This window comes from Hylobates moloch, unplaced genomic scaffold (assembly GCF_009828535.3).
Source record: "Hylobates moloch isolate HMO894 unplaced genomic scaffold, HMol_V3 SCAFFOLD_11, whole genome shotgun sequence".
NCBI classification, from domain to species: domain Eukaryota; kingdom Metazoa; phylum Chordata; class Mammalia; order Primates; family Hylobatidae; genus Hylobates; species Hylobates moloch.
Genome location: NW_026652286.1, coordinates 29,145,448 through 29,168,539, shown reverse-complemented (window position 1 = coordinate 29,168,539; position 23,092 = coordinate 29,145,448). Strand labels below are relative to the sequence as shown.

The 23,092-nt window shown below is 40.5% G+C and overlaps 1 protein-coding gene across 2 annotated transcripts in view; it reads right to left on the bottom strand.

Annotated features, from left to right (window-relative positions):
- TSG101 (tumor susceptibility 101) overlaps positions 1–18,340 on the bottom strand; it is a 63,729-nt gene extending 45,389 nt beyond the window's left edge. For both annotated transcript variants that reach the window (XM_058446446.1, XM_032166449.2), the window contains exons 1-5: positions 18,175–18,340; positions 10,936–11,020; positions 7,489–7,554; positions 6,068–6,231; positions 631–754 (exon numbers count right to left, since the gene is read on the bottom strand). In XM_058446446.1, coding sequence (XP_058302429.1) covers positions 631–754; positions 6,068–6,231; positions 7,489–7,554; positions 10,936–11,020; positions 18,175–18,216 — 481 coding nt within the window. In that variant the 5' untranslated portion in view covers positions 18,217–18,340. The remainder of the gene's footprint in view (positions 1–630; positions 755–6,067; positions 6,232–7,488; positions 7,555–10,935; positions 11,021–18,174) is intronic.
- Positions 18,341–23,092: the final 4,752 nt, after the last annotated feature.

Here is a 23,092-nt window from a genome sequence, read left to right as displayed (position 1 = left end):
AATAAGTACAACCAACTCACAATTATTCAGAGTGATTTTTAAGTATCAGTAAGAATTATTCAAGAAAATAGATAACAGAGATAATATATTCCAATTAGAGGAGAAGCAACACTGTCTCCATGCTCCCACCACTCCACACAAGGTAAAATCATGAATTGGCTGTACGAAAGAGAAGAAAGCTAAGAGCTAGATGTCCAATTGTGTATACCCAGAATAGCTGAACGTGAATGCTTCAGTTGACCTTAATCCTTATCTACAACACTGATTTTGTAGTTGCAAAGAGAGAGGTCAGACTACCTTTCAAGTTATATGTGCTTCCAAGCTGATCAAATAAGGCTATTCTGCAGCATGCATAATTTTAAAAATTCTAGCTCTATTCTACACTTTCTCCTCCATTTTGGAATCCAGCACAGCCATTCTTAGATTTCTACCTACAAATGGAAGCCCAAATGCCAGTCTTTGGTGGGAATCTGTACATGCAGATGTGGGGCCTCAGAATACTTCCAAAAAATCCACTAGCTTGATAAACTAAAAAGCAAAGAAGTCATTAATTTTTCTTTCTTTTTTTACAAAAGTTTCTGTTCTCTTTTGTTTATATGAGTTTTAAAGTAAAATCTCAATTCTACTTACTATTTGGTGGCCCTGTTGCCTGGTATGGCGGATAGGATGCCGAAATAGGACGAGAGAAGACTGGAGGTTCATCTCCAAATACCACAATCATGACCTGAATAAGCCCCAACAAGTCTGACTGTGGCTAAAAAATGAAAAAAAATTCAAGTCAGCTACAGAGTTGCTTTTCAGTAAAAAGAAAAAGGTTAGCCATTTCTCATCGGTTTTCAACTCAGCTTGATAATTTTCTTTTTTTTTTTTTTTTTTTTTTTTTTGAGACGGAGTCTCGCTCTGTCGCCCAGGCTGGAGTGCAGTGGCGCAATCTCGGCTCACTGCAAGCTCCGCCTCCCGGGTTCACGCCATTCTCCTGCCTCAGCCTCTCCGAGTAGCTGGGACTACAGGCGCCCGCCACCACGCCCGGCTAATTTTTTTTTTGTATTTTTAGTAGAGACGGGGTTTCACCGTGGTCTCGATCTCCTGACCTCGTGATCCGCCCACCTCGGCCTCCCAAAGTGCTGGGATTACAAGCGTGAGCCACCGCGCCCGGCCAGCTTGATAATTTTCTTTGTAGGACCCCAATCATGAAAATTTCATTTAATTAATTTATTTTAATAGAGTTAGGTGGTTTTAAACATGATGTGCAGCAAGGTTCTTGCTTCAAGCATATAAAAATAGCACTAGTTAAAGCAGCATATTGCAAAATTCATATAGTTTTGTTCTTCATTTGACTCCACAGAACAAAAATTTTATTGCCACTGTACAATTTATTATAAGTACACTGGTACAAATTGAGGGATGAATATGAGCAACAGTCACAATATTATTTAAGGCCATTAAAAGACATCAATGATATCTTGGAAATATGTGTTCTTAAAATTAATTTTTATTAAAGATATTATGAACTCTGAAATTACAAGTAGATTCTAGCCAAGTGAGGTGGTTCACACCTGTAATCCCAGCACTTTGGGAGGCCAAGGTGGGTGGACTGCTTGAAGCCAGGAGTTTGAGACCAGCTGGGCCAACATGGCAAAATCCCATCTCTACTAAAAACACAAAAATTAGCCAGGTGTGGTGATGTGCGTCTATGGTCCCAGTTACTCAGAAGGCTGAGGCAAGAGAATTGCTTAAACCCCAGAGGCAGAGGTTGCAGTGAGCTGAGATTGCACCACTGCACTCCATCCTAGGCGATGGAGCAAGACTCTGTCTCAAAACAAAACAAAACAAAATTATACGTAGATTCTAGCTTAGAAATTGCTAGATTGTAGTACAAAAGGGGTGAATTGTTAAAGGATCTTTCCTTCCAACAACGACAAAGAGATTCCTATTTTTTCATAAGAGTTACTAAGATTTTCTCTCAAATATCTATTGAGCACTGGCCAGGGGTGGTGGCTTACACCTGTAATCCCAGCACTTTGGGAGGCCGAGGCAGGAGGATCAAATAAGGCTATTTTGCAGCATGCATAATTTTAAAAATTCTAGGTCTATTCCAGCACTTTCCCCTCCATTTTGTAATCCAGCTTGAGCTCAGGAGTTTGAGACCAGCCTGGTCTCTACAAAAAAATAAAAAACTGTACATGGTGGCATGAGCCTGTGGTCACAACTACTCAGGAGGCTGCAGTGGGAGGATCACCTGAGCCAGGAAGGTTGAGGCTGCAGTATGATTGCGCCACTGCACTCCAGCCTGGGTTAGAGTGAGACCCCGTTTCAAAAAAACAAAAACAAAACCCAACAATAACAACAACAACAAAAAATAACAAAAGAAATATCTACCAACCACTAATTAAGCTGTGCTAGACAAAGTTGTTCAAAATGGCATATTTGATTATTCTTCTTTTACTCCTTAATCTATTTTGTGTGTATCTCGTCTCACGTACTTCATTCATAAGTTCACTGAGTTCTGAAGAATTACTCAATCACCTTGATAGGCTAACCATCTTCATAGAAACTATTTTTTACACCCCCCCTCCCCCCAGACAAGGTCTTGCCATGTTGCCCAGCTTAGACTTGAACTCAACAATCTTCCTGCCTCAGTTTCCCAAGTAGTCGGGATTACAGGATTAGGATTGGCACTTCTTTTAATACTCCTGACAGAAGAGTTCAGTGGCAGTTTTCACCTTTTCCAAAGAACCAAACTCACCTCATTTGTTCAATTTTGACCTAACTCATAGAAGATGACAATGAATAACATTTCTCAAAGCTTTCTGTGAAAACTTGCTGATCTCTACTGTTCCAATATTTTTCTTGTGTTTGCCTGTAAATTTATACACTGAGACTCGGGGTGTTATAAGCACAGTATCTGTGCAGCATTCACAGATACTGTGGCTGGTGTGTGTGGGGATGGCCACTGAGACCACACGCTTTCTCAATTTTTCGGCCCAACAAAATTCCTTAACTAAATCACAGCCTCATGTAAGCCTTATGCATGTAGGTGAAATATAATTCACATCCCATAAACTTTCTCCTTTTAAAGTACACATTTCAGTGGCTTTTATTATTTCACAAAGCTATGCAACCATTACCACCATCTAATTCCAGAATATTTTCATCATCCCAAAAAGAAACCCTGTACTCACTAGTAGTCACTTCCCATTTCCCTTTTCCCACAGCCCTTTAGCAACGACTAATCTACTTTCCGTCTCTATGGATTTGCTTTCCTGAATGCTTCATATAAATGAAATCATACAATACATGGCCTTTTGTGCTTGGCCTTTCACTTGGCATAATGTTTTCAGAATTCATTAATGTTGTAGTATGAATCAATTCTTCATTCATACATCTTACAGTTTTGTCAAGGTAAGTTTTAATTATCATACCATTCCTTTTACACTAAATTCTTTGAAGAAAAAAATTAATATCTATGTTAATATCTACTTCCAGGCCTAATATAAAGCAACAGGTTAAGAATTTAAACTGAGGCTAGGCACAATGGCTCACACCTGTAATCCCAGCACTTTGGGAGGCTGAGGCAGACGGATCACCTGAAGTCAAGAGCTCGAGACCAGACTGGCCAACGTGGCAAAACCCCATCTCTACTAAAAATACAAAAATTAGCCAGGTGTGGTGGTGGGCGCCTGTAATCCCAACTACTCAGGAGGCTGAGGCAGTCTCTATTCTACTGAGTCCAATCTGCTACTAAACCCATCTACTGAGTTCTTAATCTCTATTATTCTATTTTTCAGTTCTAAGATTTCCACTTAGTTTCTTTTTAATAAAATTTACCATCTTGTCCTCTATTTTCTTGAACACACTGATCACATTTTTAAGTCTGTGTCTGATAACTAAGTTACCTGTGTGTTTGTGGGGGTGGAGTGGAGGGATGTCCTGTTTCTATTGCCTTTTTTTCCTCTTGGTTCTCTTTCTTGGTGTACTTGATAAATATAAATTGTATCCTAGACACTGTGAAAAATTATAGAGGGTCTATATATTATCTTCTTCCAGCAAGAGTTCACCCTATCCTGTGGCAGGCAGGCAGTCAGGATCAGGGACTGAGCTGGCTCAAGGACAGATTTTTTTTTTTTTTTGAGACGGAGTCTCACTCACTCTGCCACTCAGGCTGGAGTGCAGTGGTGCGATCTCGGCTCACTGCAACCTCCGCCTCCCAGGTTCAAGCAATTCTCCTGCCTCAGCCTCCGGAGTAGCTGGGATTACAGGCATGTGCCATCATGCCTGGCTAATTTTCATATTTTTAGTACAGATGGGATTTCACCACGGTGGCCAGGCTTGTCTCAAACTTCTGGCCTCAAGTGATCCTCCCGCCTCAGCCTCCCAAAGTGCTGAGACTACAGGTGTGAGCCACCCCACCCAGCCTCAAGGACAGATTTTTATAGGCCCATTCTACCTCTAAGTTCCTCCTCCTAAGATGTGTTCCTCCAGTGGTGCCAACTAACAGCCTAGGATGTTTACTTGTTCCCCTTCTTGATAAGGTACTGAACTCCAATTGCCTCCTCAACTTAAGACTGCTGAAAACTTGGCTGATTTTCAGAGGCGTTCTGCTTAGTTTTTTTTTTAGCATCCTATCTTTGAAGCTCAGGAATTCAACATATCTCTTAAGGTGGGAAATTCAGAGTATCTCATCTTTTCTTTTTTTTTTTTTTGAGACAGATCTTGCTCTGTTGTCCAGGCTGGAGGACAGTGATGCAATCATGGCTCACTGCAGCCTCGAATTCCCAGGCTCAAGTGATCCTTTCACGTCAGCCTCCTGAGTAGCTGGGGTCACAGGCACACACCACCATGCCAAGGTTTTTTTAAAAATATTTCTTTATAGAGATGGGGTTCTCACTATGTTGCCCAGGCTGGTCTCAAACTCCTGAGCTCAAGCAATCCTCCTGCCTCAGCTTTCCAAAGTCCTGGGATCACAGTCATGAGCCACCATCCCCAGAGCTACTCACTTCTTTATGGCTTCCTTTTCTACCAAATCTTGGATCTAAAAGTCCTAGTTACTTTGGTAGACACAAAAGCAACTTTTGTCTTTTCAGCCCTCTGAGACTGCTAGAGACTCTGCAGGTTTCTCTGCCTCTTAGCTAAGGCCCTTTGCCCAGATTCTCAGCCCTTCCTCCTTCATCAAGAATCAGTAAGTAGGCCGGGCATGGTGGCTTACGCCTGTAATCCCAGCACTTTAGGAGGCCGAGATGGGTGGATCACTTGAGGTCAGGAGTTCAAGAACAGCCTTACCAACATGGTGAAACCCCATCTCTACTAAAATACAAAACTTAGCTAGGCGTGGTGGCAGGCGCCTGTAATCCCAGCTATTCGGTAGGCTGTCTACCAAGCTGAACTGCTTGAACCTGGGAGGTGGAGGTTACAGTGAGCTGAGATTGTGCCACTGCCCTCCAGCCTGGGCGACAGAGTAAAACTCTGTCTCCAAAAAAAAAAAAAAAAAAGGAATCAGTAGGTATCCTGGGGGAAAAGTTATTGGCAGAACTGCCTCATCTCTTTGCTATTTCCTTCTCTACAGATTCTTGGCCATCCACGTCTTGATTGCCTAAACAGCTTTCCAAAGCCTTCCAACAGGTGTTGTTTGTATTTTCTCTTGCTTTTCTAGTTATTTTTTATAAGAACATTAATCTGTCACAGTTACACTATCAGACACATAAACGGAAGTTCCCTACTATTATTCTTGACAGAAATGCTTTGAGTAATGAGATTTGAATTCCATAACTACCCCACCAGGATATGATTTTTTAAAATGCACTTCCTACTATGTGAATCCTGCCTATTTTAAAAGGTTCAACTAAAGCCAATAAAATATTGAATATAAGTATTCTGAAAATTACAAAGCTCTACAGAAACCCATTTCTTTTAGTGAGCCTTTTCTAATTTACCCTCAACTCAGTGATTAGTCCATTATCTGAACTTATCTATCCTACTTCGAATCCTCCTTGAGTGCTAAAAGAAAGCAGATGCTAGTGAGCAAAATATATAAAACATAACTAATTCACAGAACACTATTAATACTTACGTGTTTCCATTCATGTAGATAAGGAAGATATATCTTCCCATTTGCATCAACATGCTTTCCTGTTTTAATAGTCATTGAACTAGTAGGCTTAACAAAACAGATAGGGGGATTATATGGGTATGTGTCCAGTAGCCATAGGCATATTGGAATATTATATGTATTACCTGAAAAAGAAATAGAAACTTCAGTTACTCTATTTTTATTATTTTAAAATTGAAGAATGGTTAAAGGAACAGAGGTTTAGTTTAGATACAATTTATACATATATCCGCACCCCCCCATTCCTATTTTCCCCAGCAGAATTTATTTCCTGAGGGCAATAGCAAAGTCAGTAATCTTAAATTTTACTCAGTCTTCCCTAAACTTATACTTGCTTTATACAATGCTGATGCTCAATTAACTGTTTTTTCCCTCTGCTTGTTATGAATGGTTGACTTATTAATAGTGGCTCAAATGTCACTTCCTCTGTGATCTTCCCATGTGGCCTTGTTCTCCTCTGTAATCTCATAGCACTTTTTCAATTTATAATTCTATAGCAGTTACAGAATAGTGTAAATATCTATCTGTTCCCTTTGTTTCCCCTATTAGTGGAGTTCTTCCAGAAGAGGTACATCTTTTATTCATCTTTTTAGCCACAGCTCCTATCCTTATTGCCTTATGAATAGCAGGTACTATGTGAAATCAATGGGTAAAGGACATAGGTCTTAGCTAGTTACAAGGAATAATTAACAGAGCTGTCCAAAAACAAAATGGTCTTTCATGAAGCTAAATGCTTCCTCACCACTAAATATTTCAGCAGAGGGTGAAAGACAGGCTAACAGAGATCAATTATCTATCATTAGCATTATCACCAGCAGCACAACCATAAATAACAGCTACTTTTAACTGTCTGCTTATTATAGTCCAGGCTCTGTGCCACGTCCTTTACATTCATTATCTAATAAATGCTCACTTCCCCCAAGTTAGGTACTATTGTCCAAATGTCAAAGATATCCATCTATAACATGTAACAAAACTGCTAAGATTATAGGGCAAGAACTCAAACATAACTCTGTCCTGACTTTGAAGCCTATATCTTAGCTTCCCATTGTCAGGAAAGTTTGAATGGTGTGGGAGGCTGAACTAGGAGGCAAGTAAGATCCCTTTCTAGTTCTAAAATTATTTGATTATGTGAAACAATAAACTCCTCTGGTGAACTTAGGCACTTATTTGTTCATATATCTTGGTAAGGAAGTTTTAAGAAAGCTGAAAATGTTAGGTGTTACTGCCAAATGAACTTCAATTTGAATAGAAGTTAAAATCTGTACCGGCATCAAAGCCCTGAAAAAGTAGGTTTAATTTACTTATAACTCTTTGGCAACATATTTATTATGTATTCAAAATGCATCTACGCTGGAAACCTAATAACCTAAGACATTTACCTCTATAAGGCACAGGGATTGTTCCAGTGAGGTTCATTAGTTCCCTGGAACTGCCATCGTTAAAAACTGAAATGAAAGAACAATGATTTAATCATGAGCATTTTTTAAGATACTCCCATAAGTTATTCTTTCAGAAAGACTGGTTAAAATTCATTTTTATCCTTGAAAGGAGCTGACCTGTCAATGTATCATCCATCCTGTCCAATAACTAACAATTCTTTGTTGATTCACTCAATGTCATTGATCAGCTCTTTTTTTTTTTTTTTTTTTTTCCAGAGAGAGTCTCACCCTGTCGCCCAGAATGGAGTGCAAAGGTGCGATTTCGGCTCACTGCAACCTCTGCCTCCTGGGTTCAAGCGATTCTCCTGACTCAGCATCCCGAGTAGTTGGGATTACAGGCACGTGCAACCACACCTGACTAATTTTTTGTATCTTTAGTAGACATGGGGCTTCACCATGTTGGCCAGGCTGGTCTCGAACTCCTAACCTCGTTATCCACCTGCCTCAGCCTCCCAAAGTGCTGGGATTACAGGTGTGAGTCACTTTTAAAACTGTTTAAAAATCACTAACGGCCAGGCGTGGTGGTTCGCGCCTGTAATCCCAGCACTTTGGGAGGCCGAGGCGGGCGAATCACCTGAGGTCGGGAGTTTGAGACCAGCCTGACCAACATGGAGAAACCCCATCTCTACTAAAAATACAAAATTAGCTGGGCGTGGTGGCACATGCCTGTAATCCCAGCTACTCGGAAGGCTGAGGCAGGAGAATTGCTTGAACCCGGGAGACAGAGGTTGCAGTGAGCCCAGACTGTGCCATTGCACTGCAGTCTGGGCAACAAGAGCAAAACTCCACTGCAAAAAAACAAACACAAAAAACACTATCAAACAATACCATACTAAATGTTAACCTACTGTCTTTCTATTTTAGAGATCTGCAGACATTTATCCCTAATCACTCATCGTTATTTATTATTGTTTTTTGGAGACAGGGTCTTGCTATGTTGTGCAGGCTATCCTCAAACTCTAGGCTCAAGCAATCCTCCCACCTCAGCCTTCTGTGTAGCTGGGGCTACAGGCGTGCACTACCACGCCCAGCATTTTTTTTTTCTTTTTTTTTTTTTTTTTTTTTGAGAAATGGAGTCTAAGTTGTCCAGGTTGGACTTGAACTCCTGGACTGAAACGATCTCCTGGCCTCAGCCTCCTTAGTCAGTATTAAAATGAAAAAAAGAAAAGTTCATAGCCAAATATAAACAATTTCTTTTAATCTGTATTTCTCATACCATACACATTTTTCTATCTATAATTTATGTCTATAATTAATGTGGCACATAGTTTGTATTGGACAGCTATTATTTCTAACAATAATTTGGAATTAACACTATACACATAGGGGAAAGGTTGTAATGTGCAGTACAAAAACATAGAACTATAGCCATCTACTGTGTAATGTTTGGGTCAACAATGGACTGCATATAAGAACATTGGTCCCATAAGATTATAATACTGTATTTTTACTGTAACTTTTCTATGGTTAGATACATAAATGCCATTGTGTTACAACTGCCTATGGTATGTAGTACAGTAACATCTGGTATAGGTTGTAGCCTAGGAGCAGCAGGCTATGCCATATAACCTAGGTGTGTAGTAGGATATACCATCTAGGTTTGTCTAAGTACACTCAATGATGAACTCGCCTAATAATGCATTTCTCAGACCGTATCTCTATCACTACAAAATGCATGACCGTACATTGTTGACCTTTGTTCTTTTACTTACTGTTGACGAATGTAAGCTACACTGCAATGTATTCTGATTTTGTGCATTTTAAAAAAGAAAACCACCTTATATAAATTTGGGGCTTTGTTTACTCTAAAAGTATTTGTTAACAATGATTTACACTTAGTCCAGCCATCTGAAACTATACAAGATTTTATAATGGAGTCTTTTTCAGTTTTGATAAATGTATTTATTCTTTTATATGCTGTAAAAACTATAAAATTCTAGCTCCAACCATTTTTCTCCCCACCGAAGCCATTTAAAAACCAACTTTAATTTTGGTAATGTGAGGCCTTTTGTAGTTCAAAATACCATTGTACATATAGTATGCGGACAGAAATAAGGTAGGCTGAGATGAGAAGGAATCGTGCCCTAGGTTTGGAAGAGGACTTCGGGTTCATGTCTTTATTGTTCAGGAAATGCAGAACTGATTGCCCCTCTGTTGCTTCCCACCTCTCTTCACCAGTTTCCTAATGTTTTCAAAGCCTTGGAAGCAAGTGAAATTTAGAAAGTCTCAGCTACAAAATTCAGTTCCTTGCCTTCAGAGCTAAGGGTCTCACAATGGACAAGAAGCAGCATGGGTTTTCCGTCGGCCCTGGCATATTAAGTATTTTCAAGGAGACAGGGTTGAAGAAATTATGTTAGGATTTGGTAGGGACAGAAAAGACTATTTTAAAAAAAGGAAAACTCCAAGCGTTGTCTTGCCTTACAACTTTATTTTGTCTCAACAGAAAGTAGAGACAAACTGTCATGCTTACCTACTCTACAGAATTAAAGACCACATTAAATAACATTTTCCTCATCTATAAAATGAAAGGGACAGTCCAGAGTATAGTTTTGCAAAATGTGTTCCTGAAAATATAAAGAGACACTATGGGGGCAGGGAGGTTCAGCAGTTAAATAACTTTAGGATGTATTATACAATATATTCTTGCTCATCTCGGTGATACACAACACATTAGCATATTAAAGGCTCTGATAAATCTTCATGCAATGAAACTCAATTTTGTTTAATCCATAAGTTGCTCAAGCTTAACTATAGAATTCTGCCTCTACCCCTGTTCCCAGAATAACTAAGGGTCTATAGACAACACTTTGGGAAATGGACTAAACTATCTTTAACATCCCCTCCTAGGTTTAAATTTGCATAGTTCTATGTTAGAGGTTTTTAAATTTTTTTTGAGACAGGGTCTTGCTCTGTTGCCCAGGCTGGAGTGCAGTGGCCTAATCTCGGCTCACTGCAACCTCTGCCTCCTGGACTCAAGCAATCCTTCCACCTCAGCCTCCTGGGTAGCTGGGACTACAAGAGCACCAGGCCAACTTTAAGTATTTTTTTGTTGAGACGAGGTTTCACCATATTGCCCAGGCTGGTCTCAACCTCCTGGGCTCAGTGGTCCACCCACCTCAGCCTCCCAAAGTGCTGGGATTACAGAAATGAGCCACCACATCCAGGTACAGTACTTTTTTTTAACATAAAAAACTAAAACTAAAGAAATATGAAATGTTTTTATTAGATCTTCTAATTTGCTACCCTCCAACAGTTTTATTAGGTGGTAGTGCAATCCTACAATTGAAAAATCCACAAACCTCAAAAGAAAATGGAAAAAATTACAATCATTAACAAAGAGAGTAAACTCAAAGTATAGAAATTGCTCTTTTTATTGCATAAACTCACCATATGAATCCAAAACAGGTTTGAGATCTTTGTATAGAGTAATAACATTGACAGTTTCACGTACAGTTAGGTCTCTGTATTTGTACTGCAAAGCAAAATCACATAAGAATTTAGTTTAAAACCAATGCATATATTTTACAGCTGGATAAATTTTCTTAAAATCTCTTCCACTAATTTTTAACATTAATGAACGCCTGAAAGAACCTTAAAAACCCACAAGACTATTATCACACTAAAATAATCACTATTTTCTTAACATCAGTAAATATCTATAGTCTCAAGTCATGTTTTTTATGTTTTCAGTTTCAATCAGGATCCAAATAAAGTCCACACATTGCATTGGTTAAAATGTCTCAAGTCCCTTTTAATTTATATTATTTAACTCACCATTTATAGCTTTTTAAAGATATAATTCACATACCATATAATTCACACATTTAAAGAGTATAGTTCAATGGTTTTTAGTACATTCAGAGTTGTGTAATCACCACCATAATCAACTTCAGAACATTTTCACCATCCCTAAAAAGAAATCCATACCCTTTAGCAATCACCCCCCATTCTACTTGCCCCCAGCCTTCATCCTAGACAACCACAAATTTACTTTGTGTCTACAGATTTGCTTATTCATACAATGTGATCTTTCATAACTAAATTATTTCACTTAGCATGTTTTCAAGATTATCCACATTGTAGCATTTATCTGTATTTCACTCCTTTTATTTATTTTGGAGACAGGGTCTCGCTCTGTCGCCCAGGATGAAGTAGAGTGACACAATCACAGCTCACTGCAACCTCGAACTCCTGGGCTCAAATGATTCTCCTGCCTCAGCCTCCCAAGTACACAGAACTACAGGCATGTGCCATTATGCCCAGCTAATTTATTTTTATTTTTGTAAAGACAAGGTCTTGTTATGTTGCCCGGGCTGGTCTCCAACTCCTGGCTTCAAGCAATCCTCCTGCCTCAGGCTCCCAAAGTGTTGGGATTTACAGGCATGTATGGCCCACTTCTTACTGAACATTTTATTCACCTACTGTTCAGCTGAAAAATACTTAACTGATGGGCACATCTCTATTTTTGCTCCTTAGAATTTATTTCTTAAATAAATTTGTTCACTTGTCCTACAGAGGCTCTCACGGTTTGGAATGTGTTAATTGTATCCCTTTAGTATAGTTTCATAGATATATGTTTCTGTGAGTTAGTTGGATCTAGAGGTTATCTTCATGATTACAAAATTTCCGGCCAGGCGTGGTGGCTCACACTTGTAATCCTAGCATTTTGGGAGGCCGAGGCAGGCGGATCACGAGGTCAGGAGTTTGAGACCAGCCTGGCCAACACAGTGAAACCCCATCTCTACTAAAAATACAAAAATTATCTGGGCATGATAGTGCACGCCTATAATCCCAGCTACTCAGGAGGCTGAGGCAGGAGAATCGCTTGAACCTGGGAGGCAGAGGTTGCAGTGAGCCGAGATCGTGCCATTGCACTCCAGCCTGGGTGACAGAGCTAGACTCCGCCTGGGAAAAAAAAAAAAAATTCCTTTTATATTTTTTTCCTCTTCTCTGGTAAGATCACTTCATAGAGGATAATGTTTTTCATCATGGAGCACAATATATCTGAGTATCTCTGTGATATTAGCAACCACTGATGCTCAATGTCTAGAGACCTGGTCTCTTCAAATCCATTCCAATTAGGCTTTTACACTCAGCATTTCACTGAAATTGTTCATTAAGGTCACCAATAACTGCCACACGATATGTAATGACCAATTCTACCTTTGTCTTACTTCATCTGTCAGCAGTATTTGACCAAGTTGATTCAGCAATATTTGACCAAATTGATTCTTTTTTTTTTTTTTTTTTTTGGAGATAGGGTCTCACTCTGTCGCTCAGGCCAGTGCAGTGGTATGATCATGGCTCACTTCAGCCTCAACCTCCTGGGCTCAAGTGATACTCCCACCATAGCCTCCCAAGTAGGTGGGACTATAGGCATGCACCATCACACCTGGATAATTTTTAAATTTTTCACAGAGATGGGATCTCACTATGTTGCCCAAGCTGGTCTCAAACTCCTGGGTTCAGGTGATCCTCTCAACTCAGCCTTCCAAAGTGTTGGTATTACAGGTATGAACCACTGCACCTGGCCCTTTCCTTTTTTTTTTTTTTTTTTTTGAGACAGCGTCTGGCTCTGTCACCCAGGCTGGAGTGCAGTGGTGTGATCTCAGTTCACTGCAACCTCCACCTCCCGGGCTCAAGCAATCCTCCCACCTCAGCCTCCGAAGTAGCTGGGACTACAGCTATGTGCCACAATGTTTGGCTAATTTTTGTACATTTTTGATACAGCTGGATTTTACCATGTTGCCCAGGCTAGTCTTGAACTTCTACACTCAAGCAATCTGTCCACCTCAGCCTCCCAAAGTGTTGGGATTATAGGCATGAGCCATCATGCCCAGCTCCCTTTCTCTTAAAACATGTTCTTCATTTGATTTCCAGGACATCAACTGTTCTCCTGCACTCTGTGCCTGTGCCTTCTCAGTCTCTTTACTAGTTCGTTCTCTTATCCTAACCAATTTTATTGAGCACAGGCTAAGTCCTTGGTCTTCTTCTCTATCTAAACTCATTCCTTTGATCTCCCTCATGGTTGAAAATTAATTTATATGTTGAAACCCTCAAATCAAAATTTTCCAATCTTAACCTCTTCTCTGAACTCCAGAAAACGTATATACAATTACCAATTTGACATTTCCCTTGGATATCTAATGAATGTCAAATTGAACATGACCAAAACTGAACTCCTTATCTTCCCCTCAAATTTACTTCTCCAGTGTCTTCCATATGTGTATACATATATATCCTTCCAGGTGCTCAGGCCAAAAACCTTGACGTTATCCTTGATGCCCTCTCTTTTCTTCACATCCACAGCAAATCTGTCAAAATATCCTGTTAGCTTTGCCTTCAAAATACATCCGGAATCTCCACAGCTACAGTCCTGGTCTAAGCCACCAGCACCTCTTACCTAGATTACTGCAACAGCCTCTTTATGGTGTCTCTGCCTCCATCATTAACCCCCTACAGTCTAGTCTCAACATAGCATCTAGAGTAATATTGCTAACAGCTGAAACACAGCAACGGCTTTTCATCATACTCCAAGTAAATGCCAAGGTCCTTACAATGGCCTGCAAGGCCCTCCAAACCTCCTATACCATTGATGCTGTCTAGACCCATACCACCACTTTCCTCCGTTGCTCACTCCAGTCTAGCCACCATACCCTCCTTTGTTGTTCCTCTATCATGCATGACAAACTTCTGTCTATGAGCCTTTGCATTTGTTTTTCCTTCTTTCTGAAATGTTCTTCTCCCAGATTGTTCCAGGTTTTTTTTTCTTGACAGGATCTTGCTCTGTCACCCAAACTGGAGTACAATGGTGTGATCACAGCTCACTGCAACCTCAAACTCCTGGGCTCAAGTGATCCTCCCATCTCAGCCTCCCAACTAGCTGGGATTAGAGGTATGCACCACGCCTGGCTAATTTTTTTTATATTTTTAGTAGAGAAGAGACAAGGTCATGCTATGTCGCCCAGGCTGGTCTGGAACTCCTGGCCTCAATGTGATCCTCTAGCTTTGGCCTCCCAAAATGTTTGGATTTCAGGTGTGAGCCCCATGTCAAGCACACAGTTTCTTTACCTCTCTCAGGTGAGCTCAAATAGATTTTTTCAGAAAGACTTCTCTTTACTATCAGATATAAAACGGTGACTCATCCCATTTCCACACCCTAGCACTCCCCATTTCTCTTTCCTGCTTTATTTTCTCTAAAGCACTTATCACTTTCCAACATACTTCTTGATGTATTTATTGAGTTGTTTATTGCCTTTTATAAGAATTTAAATTCCAGAAGCATAGTTTGTTTGATTGTTCACTGTTGCATCCCTAGAACCTAAAACAGGGCAGGACATATCAATCTTTATTATTTTTATTTATTTGTTTTTGAGATGGATTCTCGCTCTGTCACCCAGGCTGGAGTGCACTGGCATGATCTCAGCTCACTGCAACCTCTGCCTCCCAGGTTCAGGCAATTCTCCTTCCTCAGCTTCCTGAGTAGCTGGGATTAAGGGCATGCGCCACCATGTCTGGCTAATTTGTATTTTTAGTAGAGACAGGGTTTCACCATGTTGGCCAGTCTGGTCTCGAACTCCTGACCTCAAGTGATCCGCCCACCTTAGCCTCCCAAAGTGCTGAGATTACAGGCATGAGCCACTGCACCTGGCCAATTTTGTTACTGTTTAAAATTTTTTTTATTTTTTACTTTTTGAGACAGATTCTCTCTCTGTCATAGCTCACTGTAACCTTGAACTCCTGGGCTTAAGTGATCCTCCTGCTTCTGCTTCTCAAGTAGCTAGGACTACAGGTGCATGCCAAGTCTGGGTGATTTTTAAATTTTTTGTAGAGACAGAGTCTAGCTATGTGGCCCAGGCTGATCTTGAACTCCTGGCCTCAAGTGATCCTCCCATCTCTATCTCCCAAAGTATTGGGATTACAGGCATGAGCCACCACACCAGGCCCATAGTTTTCTTCTACTCATTTAGCAGTGACTGTGCCTCTAGAAATGCTGTAGATAAACTATGTAAAAATATAAGTGGCTATATGTATGAAACATCTAAAGTGGAAAGTTGTTTCTGTAAAGCAAGAAGGACTAATCTGGTATAAATATATCTGTTAATTGCAAAAATAACAGAGAAAGGTGTTGAAAGTTATGTTGAAGTTGGGAGCCAAGATAATGCTCAAGGGAAAAAAAGATCTTTTATAATACACATATAAAACATAAGGCAGGTGGCCAGAGTACCAGGATGGGTGTGGAGAGCCTACAATCAGATAAAGAGAAAACAATAATGACCTTCACCCTAGCTATGTGTCCAGGGTCCTGGCTAACAATTCTTACATCAGACCACACCAGCTGAAAGGAAAACATTTGAAGCCCTTCTTTAGGAGGAAGGAGACCCACAATTGCTTCTATTACTTTACTTACTATTCTTACCTGTCTAAAATTCATAGGTTGGACAGTACTGATGCTGATGCTCAGAATCGTCATAATCACATACAGGAGTCTCAATTTTCCAGATATTGAGCCAAGGACCAAAAGGCGGGTAGGATGCCCTCTCCCACCTCTTCCCTACCTCTGTTTTTGTTTCTAAAGTAATCACAGGTTGGGTAGAGGGGGAGGCAGGTAGAGGTATAAAATATCTTCTGAACATGCCTTGTCTTTGTCTTTGATGGCAGGTTTCTCTAGGGAAGCTTAGGAAACTTAATTAGGATATAAAAAATAAGCTAATATTTGAATATTCTTGCTCTTTATATGAATATACATACATTAACGAATAAATCTTTTTTTTTTTTTTTTTTTGAGACAGAGTCTTGCTCAGCCACCCAGGCTGGAGTGCAGTGGCCGGATCTCGACTCACTGCAACCACCGTCTCCCAGGTTCAAGTGATTCTCCCATCTCAGCCTCCCAAGTAGCTGGGATTACAGGCACCCGCCATCATGCCCGGCTAATTTTTGTATTTTAGAAGAGACGGGGTATCACCATGTTGATCAGGCTGGTCTTGAACTCCTGACCTCAGGTGATCCGCCCGCCTTGGCCTCCCAAAGTGCTAGGATTACAGGCATAAGCCACTGCGCCCAGCCCAAGGACTAAATCTTAATGACTACACTATCAATTTAAAGATCAAAAATGACATGGAGGCCACGCGTGGTGGCTCACGCCTGTATTCCCAGCACTTTGGGAAGTCAAAGTGGGTGGATCACTGAGGTCTGGAGTTCAAGACCAGCCTGGCCAACATGGTGAAACCACGTCTCTACTAAAAATACAACAATCAGCTGTGTGAAGTGGTGGGCGCCTGTAATCCCAGCTACTTGGGAGGCTAAGGCAGGAGAATCGCTTTTACCTGGGAGGCGGAGATTGCAGTGAGCCAGCATCGCACCACTGCACTCCAGCCTGGGAGACAGAGCAAGACTCTCAAAAAAAAAAAAAAAAAAAGCTCATGGAACAGATACTCTTCAGTTACATACTACATAAAACAATATACCATTTTTTCAAAAACTGATATATAAAAGTTACAATATGGATCTTTACCTGGGTCACAATCTTCTATGGCTTCCCATATGTCCTCTATAACTAAGGACAACTAGTTTATCAAAACAAAACCAAGAAGCCTAAAATATATGATTACACAACCAAGATATGCTTTATTTTGAAAACTGTCATTTTCTCCTTAGAGGTTATTTGGTCTTCAATCAAGGACTATGGGGGCGATTTAACTGGAAAAAGTCTGTTTTTAAAAAAGTTTTACACATAATAGTGTGTGTCATTAAAAATTGAAACCGCTTAAACCGCTGATTGCTACCATTCTTGCTTTGACAAAACTATCCGAAGCTAACACGTTGAACTGGTCAAGACTCAACTCTCAATCATTTTACATAGTTTTGGAAAATTACAACAAAACATAACAAAAGCCATTCCACTCGTGCCACGTTTGAAGTAATTATATAAATAAATCATGGCTTTAAAATACAAAATGCTTAACTGCTTTTTTAAAAACTGAAAAAAAAAAAAAAAACTACTAGTCTTGAGCCGTGAAGATCATAAATTAAGCTCAAAGCAAATAAATACGCGTTGTAAGAAGCATACACTTAACAGTAGTTACTCTTAGCAAATCCCTGAAATGGTAATGGTATGTATTTCACCTGGGGCAGTAAGGGACCGGTATTTTCGCTTCTTTTCTGGAGAATACAAAACTGAAAAGGCCACAATCTCTGCGGGTCGGCAAAAGAAAGGCTAAGACTAGAGGATCCCTAGATTGGGACAGGAGTAGAGGACTGCCTCAGATCTACAACAAAGTATGATCCCTTGTTTGCATTTATAAAAACAAACGAAAAACTACACTGCCCCACAGACAGCTCCAAACTCTGTGGAAGAGAGGAGGGCGGGTGGGCGGCAGGTGTCAGGTAGCCTCCGCTCCACGCCTTTGTTGACTGTCGCCGCCCCCCACCCTCCCAGCTCCCGTACGGGGATTCCCGCACCAGGGGACAGGCGCCTCGGGGCGGGGGTCTGAGAAGGTGGCTAAGGACTGCACCGGGGCTTCCGGCCCGTCTGGGAAGCTTGCTTGGCTGGGCTGGGACGGACTCGGCAGGGCGCGGAAGGGAGAGGTGGGCGCGCGCTGGGAGGCGAGCGCGTCGCAGCCTCACCTTGGACACCATTTTCTTGAGCTGGCTCTCCGACACCGCCATGACGGCCGCCTCGCGACTCCCTTCCCCGCAGGCAGAGGGTCAGCCGCTGCTGGGCTGCCCCAGACCGTCCCACACAATCGCACACCCCCGACCCGGCCTCAAACAACAGGAAGTCGGCACCAAGACACCACGTCCGCTTCCACTACGTCACTTCCGGACCGCCGTCCTGCGGGCTTGGATGGACACCGTGTGGGATTGAGAGAAGCCTGGCAGCGTGGGTTCCAACCAACCCGCCCCTCGTGTGCCGGATTCAGCAGGACGAATCGGGTCCCAAAGATGTGGGCAAGACTGTTCCGAGGATCGAAACTCTGGTTCAGGTTAAGATTAGCAGATATTTCACAGAGTCGACTTAAGGAAGCTAGTGCCGGAGAGGGAAGAAGTACGAAGGGCTTGCCAGTGAGCCTTAATGACTGATTCATCAAGTGGGAGGGCACTGCACTGGCGGTCAGAGAACTGTTCTGTCACTGACTTGCCCTTGTGATAATGGTAGGCTAGTGCATTTCTAGCTCAGGCATAAGTTTCTCCCGACTCTAAAGTGATACACTTGCATTCTATAGATGATGCCCAGTGTTCCTCTAATTAATGATTTTTTTTTTAAGCTTTAAAGACCTTCATACTATACGTTGGCAAGGGTAAAGTGTAGAGCCTTTGTTTCACAAGAAGCCAAATAGTAATTTCTTCTCCAGGAAACCATTCCCTAAGTCAGAATTTCTCCTCTGTACCCAGACATAAATGGTAATACAGGCCGTATTTTACCTGGTGCTGTATTTGTGTACCTGTCCGCTGTCAAAATCCAAGCCCTTGAAGGCAGGCTTCCTTCAGATCTTCATTGCCTTGCACAACGCAAGGGTAGGTACTTCCATCTTAATTGAATTTTTACTTCCCATAAAAATTCTTCACGGTGACTTCATCATTACACATCACCGTCAGTTTTGTAAGCACAGTGTCATTCAAGGTATTGTAAAATTTTGAGTTTGATGTGTGATAGTTTCAATTATTTTAGTACAGCCCTAATGAGAACAAGGCCGTAGTATTGATTCCCTTCAAAGTTGGCGTCTAAGTGAAGGTCACATTCACAAGGAGGGCCTAACTGAAACCATGTAGAAGCATCATTATAAACTGTTGCTAACACGCACAACTAAAGGCTATTAATAGGTATTGTTTTTCTTTTTCCTTTTTTTTGAGACACTCTCACTCCATCGCCCAGACTGGAATGCAGTAGCACCATCTCGGCTCACTGCAACCTCCGCTTCTGTTTTTCAACTCCTTAGTTAAGCATACAGCTCCAGTCAAACCAAACTAGAGGTCAGTCTGTCCTTCCATTTTACTTGCTGTTTTATGTCTTTTGAAAGCAAGAAAGTTTTCAAACTGTTCTTAAAGCCACGGCTTAACCAGGAGTCCCTTTAATTAGAGCAACTGTACCTTTGTGAGTTGGAGGAATGCCAGGTAATATATATTATTTATATATTTTATAAATACAAAATTTATAAATATTAAATTTTACATATATATATATTTTTTTGAGACGGAGTTTTGCTCTTGCTGCCCAGGCTGGAGTGCGATATTGTGATCTTGGCTCACTGCAACCTCTGCCTCCCGGGTTCAAGCGATTCTCCTGCCTCAGCCTCCCGAGTAGCTGGGATTACAGGTGCCCACCACCACACCCAGCTAATTTTTTGTATTTTTAGTAGAGACAGGATTTCACTATGTTGGCCAGGCTGGTCTCAAACTCTTGACCGCAGGTGATCCACCCGCCTCAGCCTGCCAAAATGTTGGGATTACAGGCGTGAGCCACTGCGCCCAGCCCATTTATATATTTTTTGAGACACAGCCTTGTTCTGTTGCCCAGGTCATGGTGCAGTGGTGTGAACATGGCCCACTGCAGCCTCAACCTCCCTGGCTCAAGTGATCCTCCTGCCTCAGCCTCCCGTGTATATTGGGACCACATGCGTGTGCCACCATGCCCAGCTAATTTTTAATTTTTTTGTAAAGATGAGGTCTCACTTTGTTGCCCAGGCTGGCCTCAGAACTCCTGGGCTCAGGTGATCCTCCCATCTTAGCCTCCCAAAGTGCTGGGATTACAGGTGTGAGTCACTGTGCCCAGCAATATATTGTTTAAAAAGCTTTCTTGCTGCATGTTTACTATCAGTCTTTTGCAATCTTTCAGGGTCAACACTATACCTTAATATAAAGTGTTAACTTCTTATCTATTTCATTGGAACCATGGAGGATTGATTGTGTGTGGGGAAAATGTCTTTGTGGTTTTAGAAATATGCACAATCAGTTAATTTTTTGATGTGAAGGTAATAGTAGTTGAAATGCTTTTGAAAGTTGCTTGCCATTTCAACACTAAAGATGAGTTTTTTCCACTTATTAGGCATTTTGATTTCTATCCTCACATATATTAGTGGAGAATTTTAAATCCTCCGATTATCACAGATGAAAACACAAATAAGCTGATGGTGCACCTGCAGTCCCAGCTACTCCATTGGCTGAGGCAGGAGGATTACTTGAGCCCAAGAGTTTGAGTCCAGCCTGGGCAATATAGTGAGAACCTGGCTCAAAAACAAAAAGATTTAAAAAGTTTTCTTGCTAAAAATAATTTTTAAAAGTTTGAAAACAATTGATAAAATCTAGTCTCTTCATTTTACACAAAATAACTAAATATCCTGGGTGCTGTGTGAATTATATGAAAAAAACTCCTTAATCTGAATGTTTCACTTAATAAATGAAGCATCTCCTGGTGATTTTAAAATCAGTTTATTTTACTCATTATTCTTAATATTTAAGGAAAACAATGTAAAATGGGAAAAATGTATCTTCTGCTACATCAAAAAAGCATTTTAATCCAAACCCCACTAAAAATTATGACAAGCTCTGCATGATTTCGTAAAAATGAAAACATGAAAGTTAACAAGCATTGAGAATGTCAAATTATCACAAAATCATAGGGAGGTGGTGGTGGTGATATTGCTTCTTGACTTACACTGGGATTTACAACATGATTACTAATACACTTAACACTCAAGGAAATATCTGATCCAGAGAATTACTTCTACATTGTGGCCTTCCAGAGGCCACAAAGACTATTATTCATCTTCGAATAGTCAAATTCTAACACAGTATTTGGAGTAACAGTAGGTGTTAAATAAACATTTGTTGTATTGACATGTTCCTTTTATAATTAATGTAATGATTTCTTGGTAATTTATTATACAATATTTTCTGGTTAGATTATTGTTCAAAAGCATATTACATATTATCTAACTTTAATTAGATATCAAATATTAGAAAAGGCTAGTTTTAAAAACACAAGAAATAGTTCTTTCAGTTTTACTTTCCTATTTCATAAAAAAGGACATTGAATACATAAGAATACATTGTTAGAGTAACATGAACTAATTCACGTGCATATTGAAATTACATAGAACTAAATGCTTTTCTCTTCAAATGTCCAAGGTTTTTATTCAGTTAACTCTGGCTGGAATCTTTCCAAGCATATTAAATACTTTTCTGCTTTCCTAACATGGGTTACTGAATATAATTTCACCTTTTCTTTATGACTAAAGTTCATCATTATAAGCATTCCTTATTACACTAAAACAGCATTAGTTTGCCTATTTCCTCTTTACCTAGGATGTGTCTGCCCTTATAAACCCTCCTAACTCCATCTGGATTAACCTATTATATGCTTGCTTTATTTTTATTTTTATTTTTTTAGAGACAGGGTCTCACTCTGTTGCCTAGGCTGGAGTGCAGTAGCATGATCATAGCTCACTGTAATCTTGAACTTCTGGACTCAAGTGATCCTCCTGCCTCAGCCTCCTGAGTAGCTGGAACTACAGGTGCACATCACCACACCTGGCTAATTTTTAAACTTTTTTTTTTTTTTTTGAGACAGAGTCTTGCTCTGTTGCCCAGGCTGGAGTGCAGTGGTGCGATCTGTGCTCACTGCAAGCTCCACCTCCCGGGTTCACGCCATTCTCTTGCCTCAGCCTTCTGAGTAACTGGGACTACAGGCGCCTGCCACCACGCCTGGCTAATTTTTTGTATTTTTAGTAGAGACGGGGTTTCACCGTGTTAGCCAGAATGATCTTGATCTCCTGACCTTGTGATCTGCCCGCCTCGGCCTCCCAAAGTGCTGGGATTACAGGCGTGAGTCACTGCACCTAGCCCACGTTTGTTTTTTATAAAAGCATGCCCTTACATGAGAATGAAAGTAATCCTTTCATGGTGTATAGGACCCCAACTTTAGGGTCTTTTGATAACTATTGTGGCTGTTAAGCCTTTTCCCCCTTTTAGTGCCTAGAAAAAGTAGAGGTTGTATGGATAAGTGCCCCTTAATAGCCAAGACTTCTTGAGGACTAAACCTCAATTTCCTTTTATAAAATGATGATGGCAATAGTCCCTACCTCAGTGGTCTGTTGTGAGGATTCAGTAAAATAATAAAGTGCTTATCATGCTGCCTGGTATATATGAAGTGTTGATGTTAACTGTTACTATTAGTTGTATGTCACAATAGTAATAATAAGCTATCTTTCACATAAGAAAATTTTGCTCTTGATCCATCACCAAAGTGTGTATACTCTGAACTGTATCATCAGGAGAGGTTAAAGGATCTGCTCAGAACAAATAAAAAACCTCCCTATTATGACCAATGTTTTTAATGAAAATCTCATATTTTGGCTTTAAAGTAAGCTGCTTGGCTTTCATTCATAATCTGTTTCCACTAAAAATATACATTTGTCTATGGTTCCACTAATATCACAATTAGTTTATGAGATGTTGGAGATCTTACAATACTCCAGGAAGAAGTTATGGAAAATTTCATAAAGGAAGTCCCACTGGAAATTAAAGTAAACTTTTAATGCATATA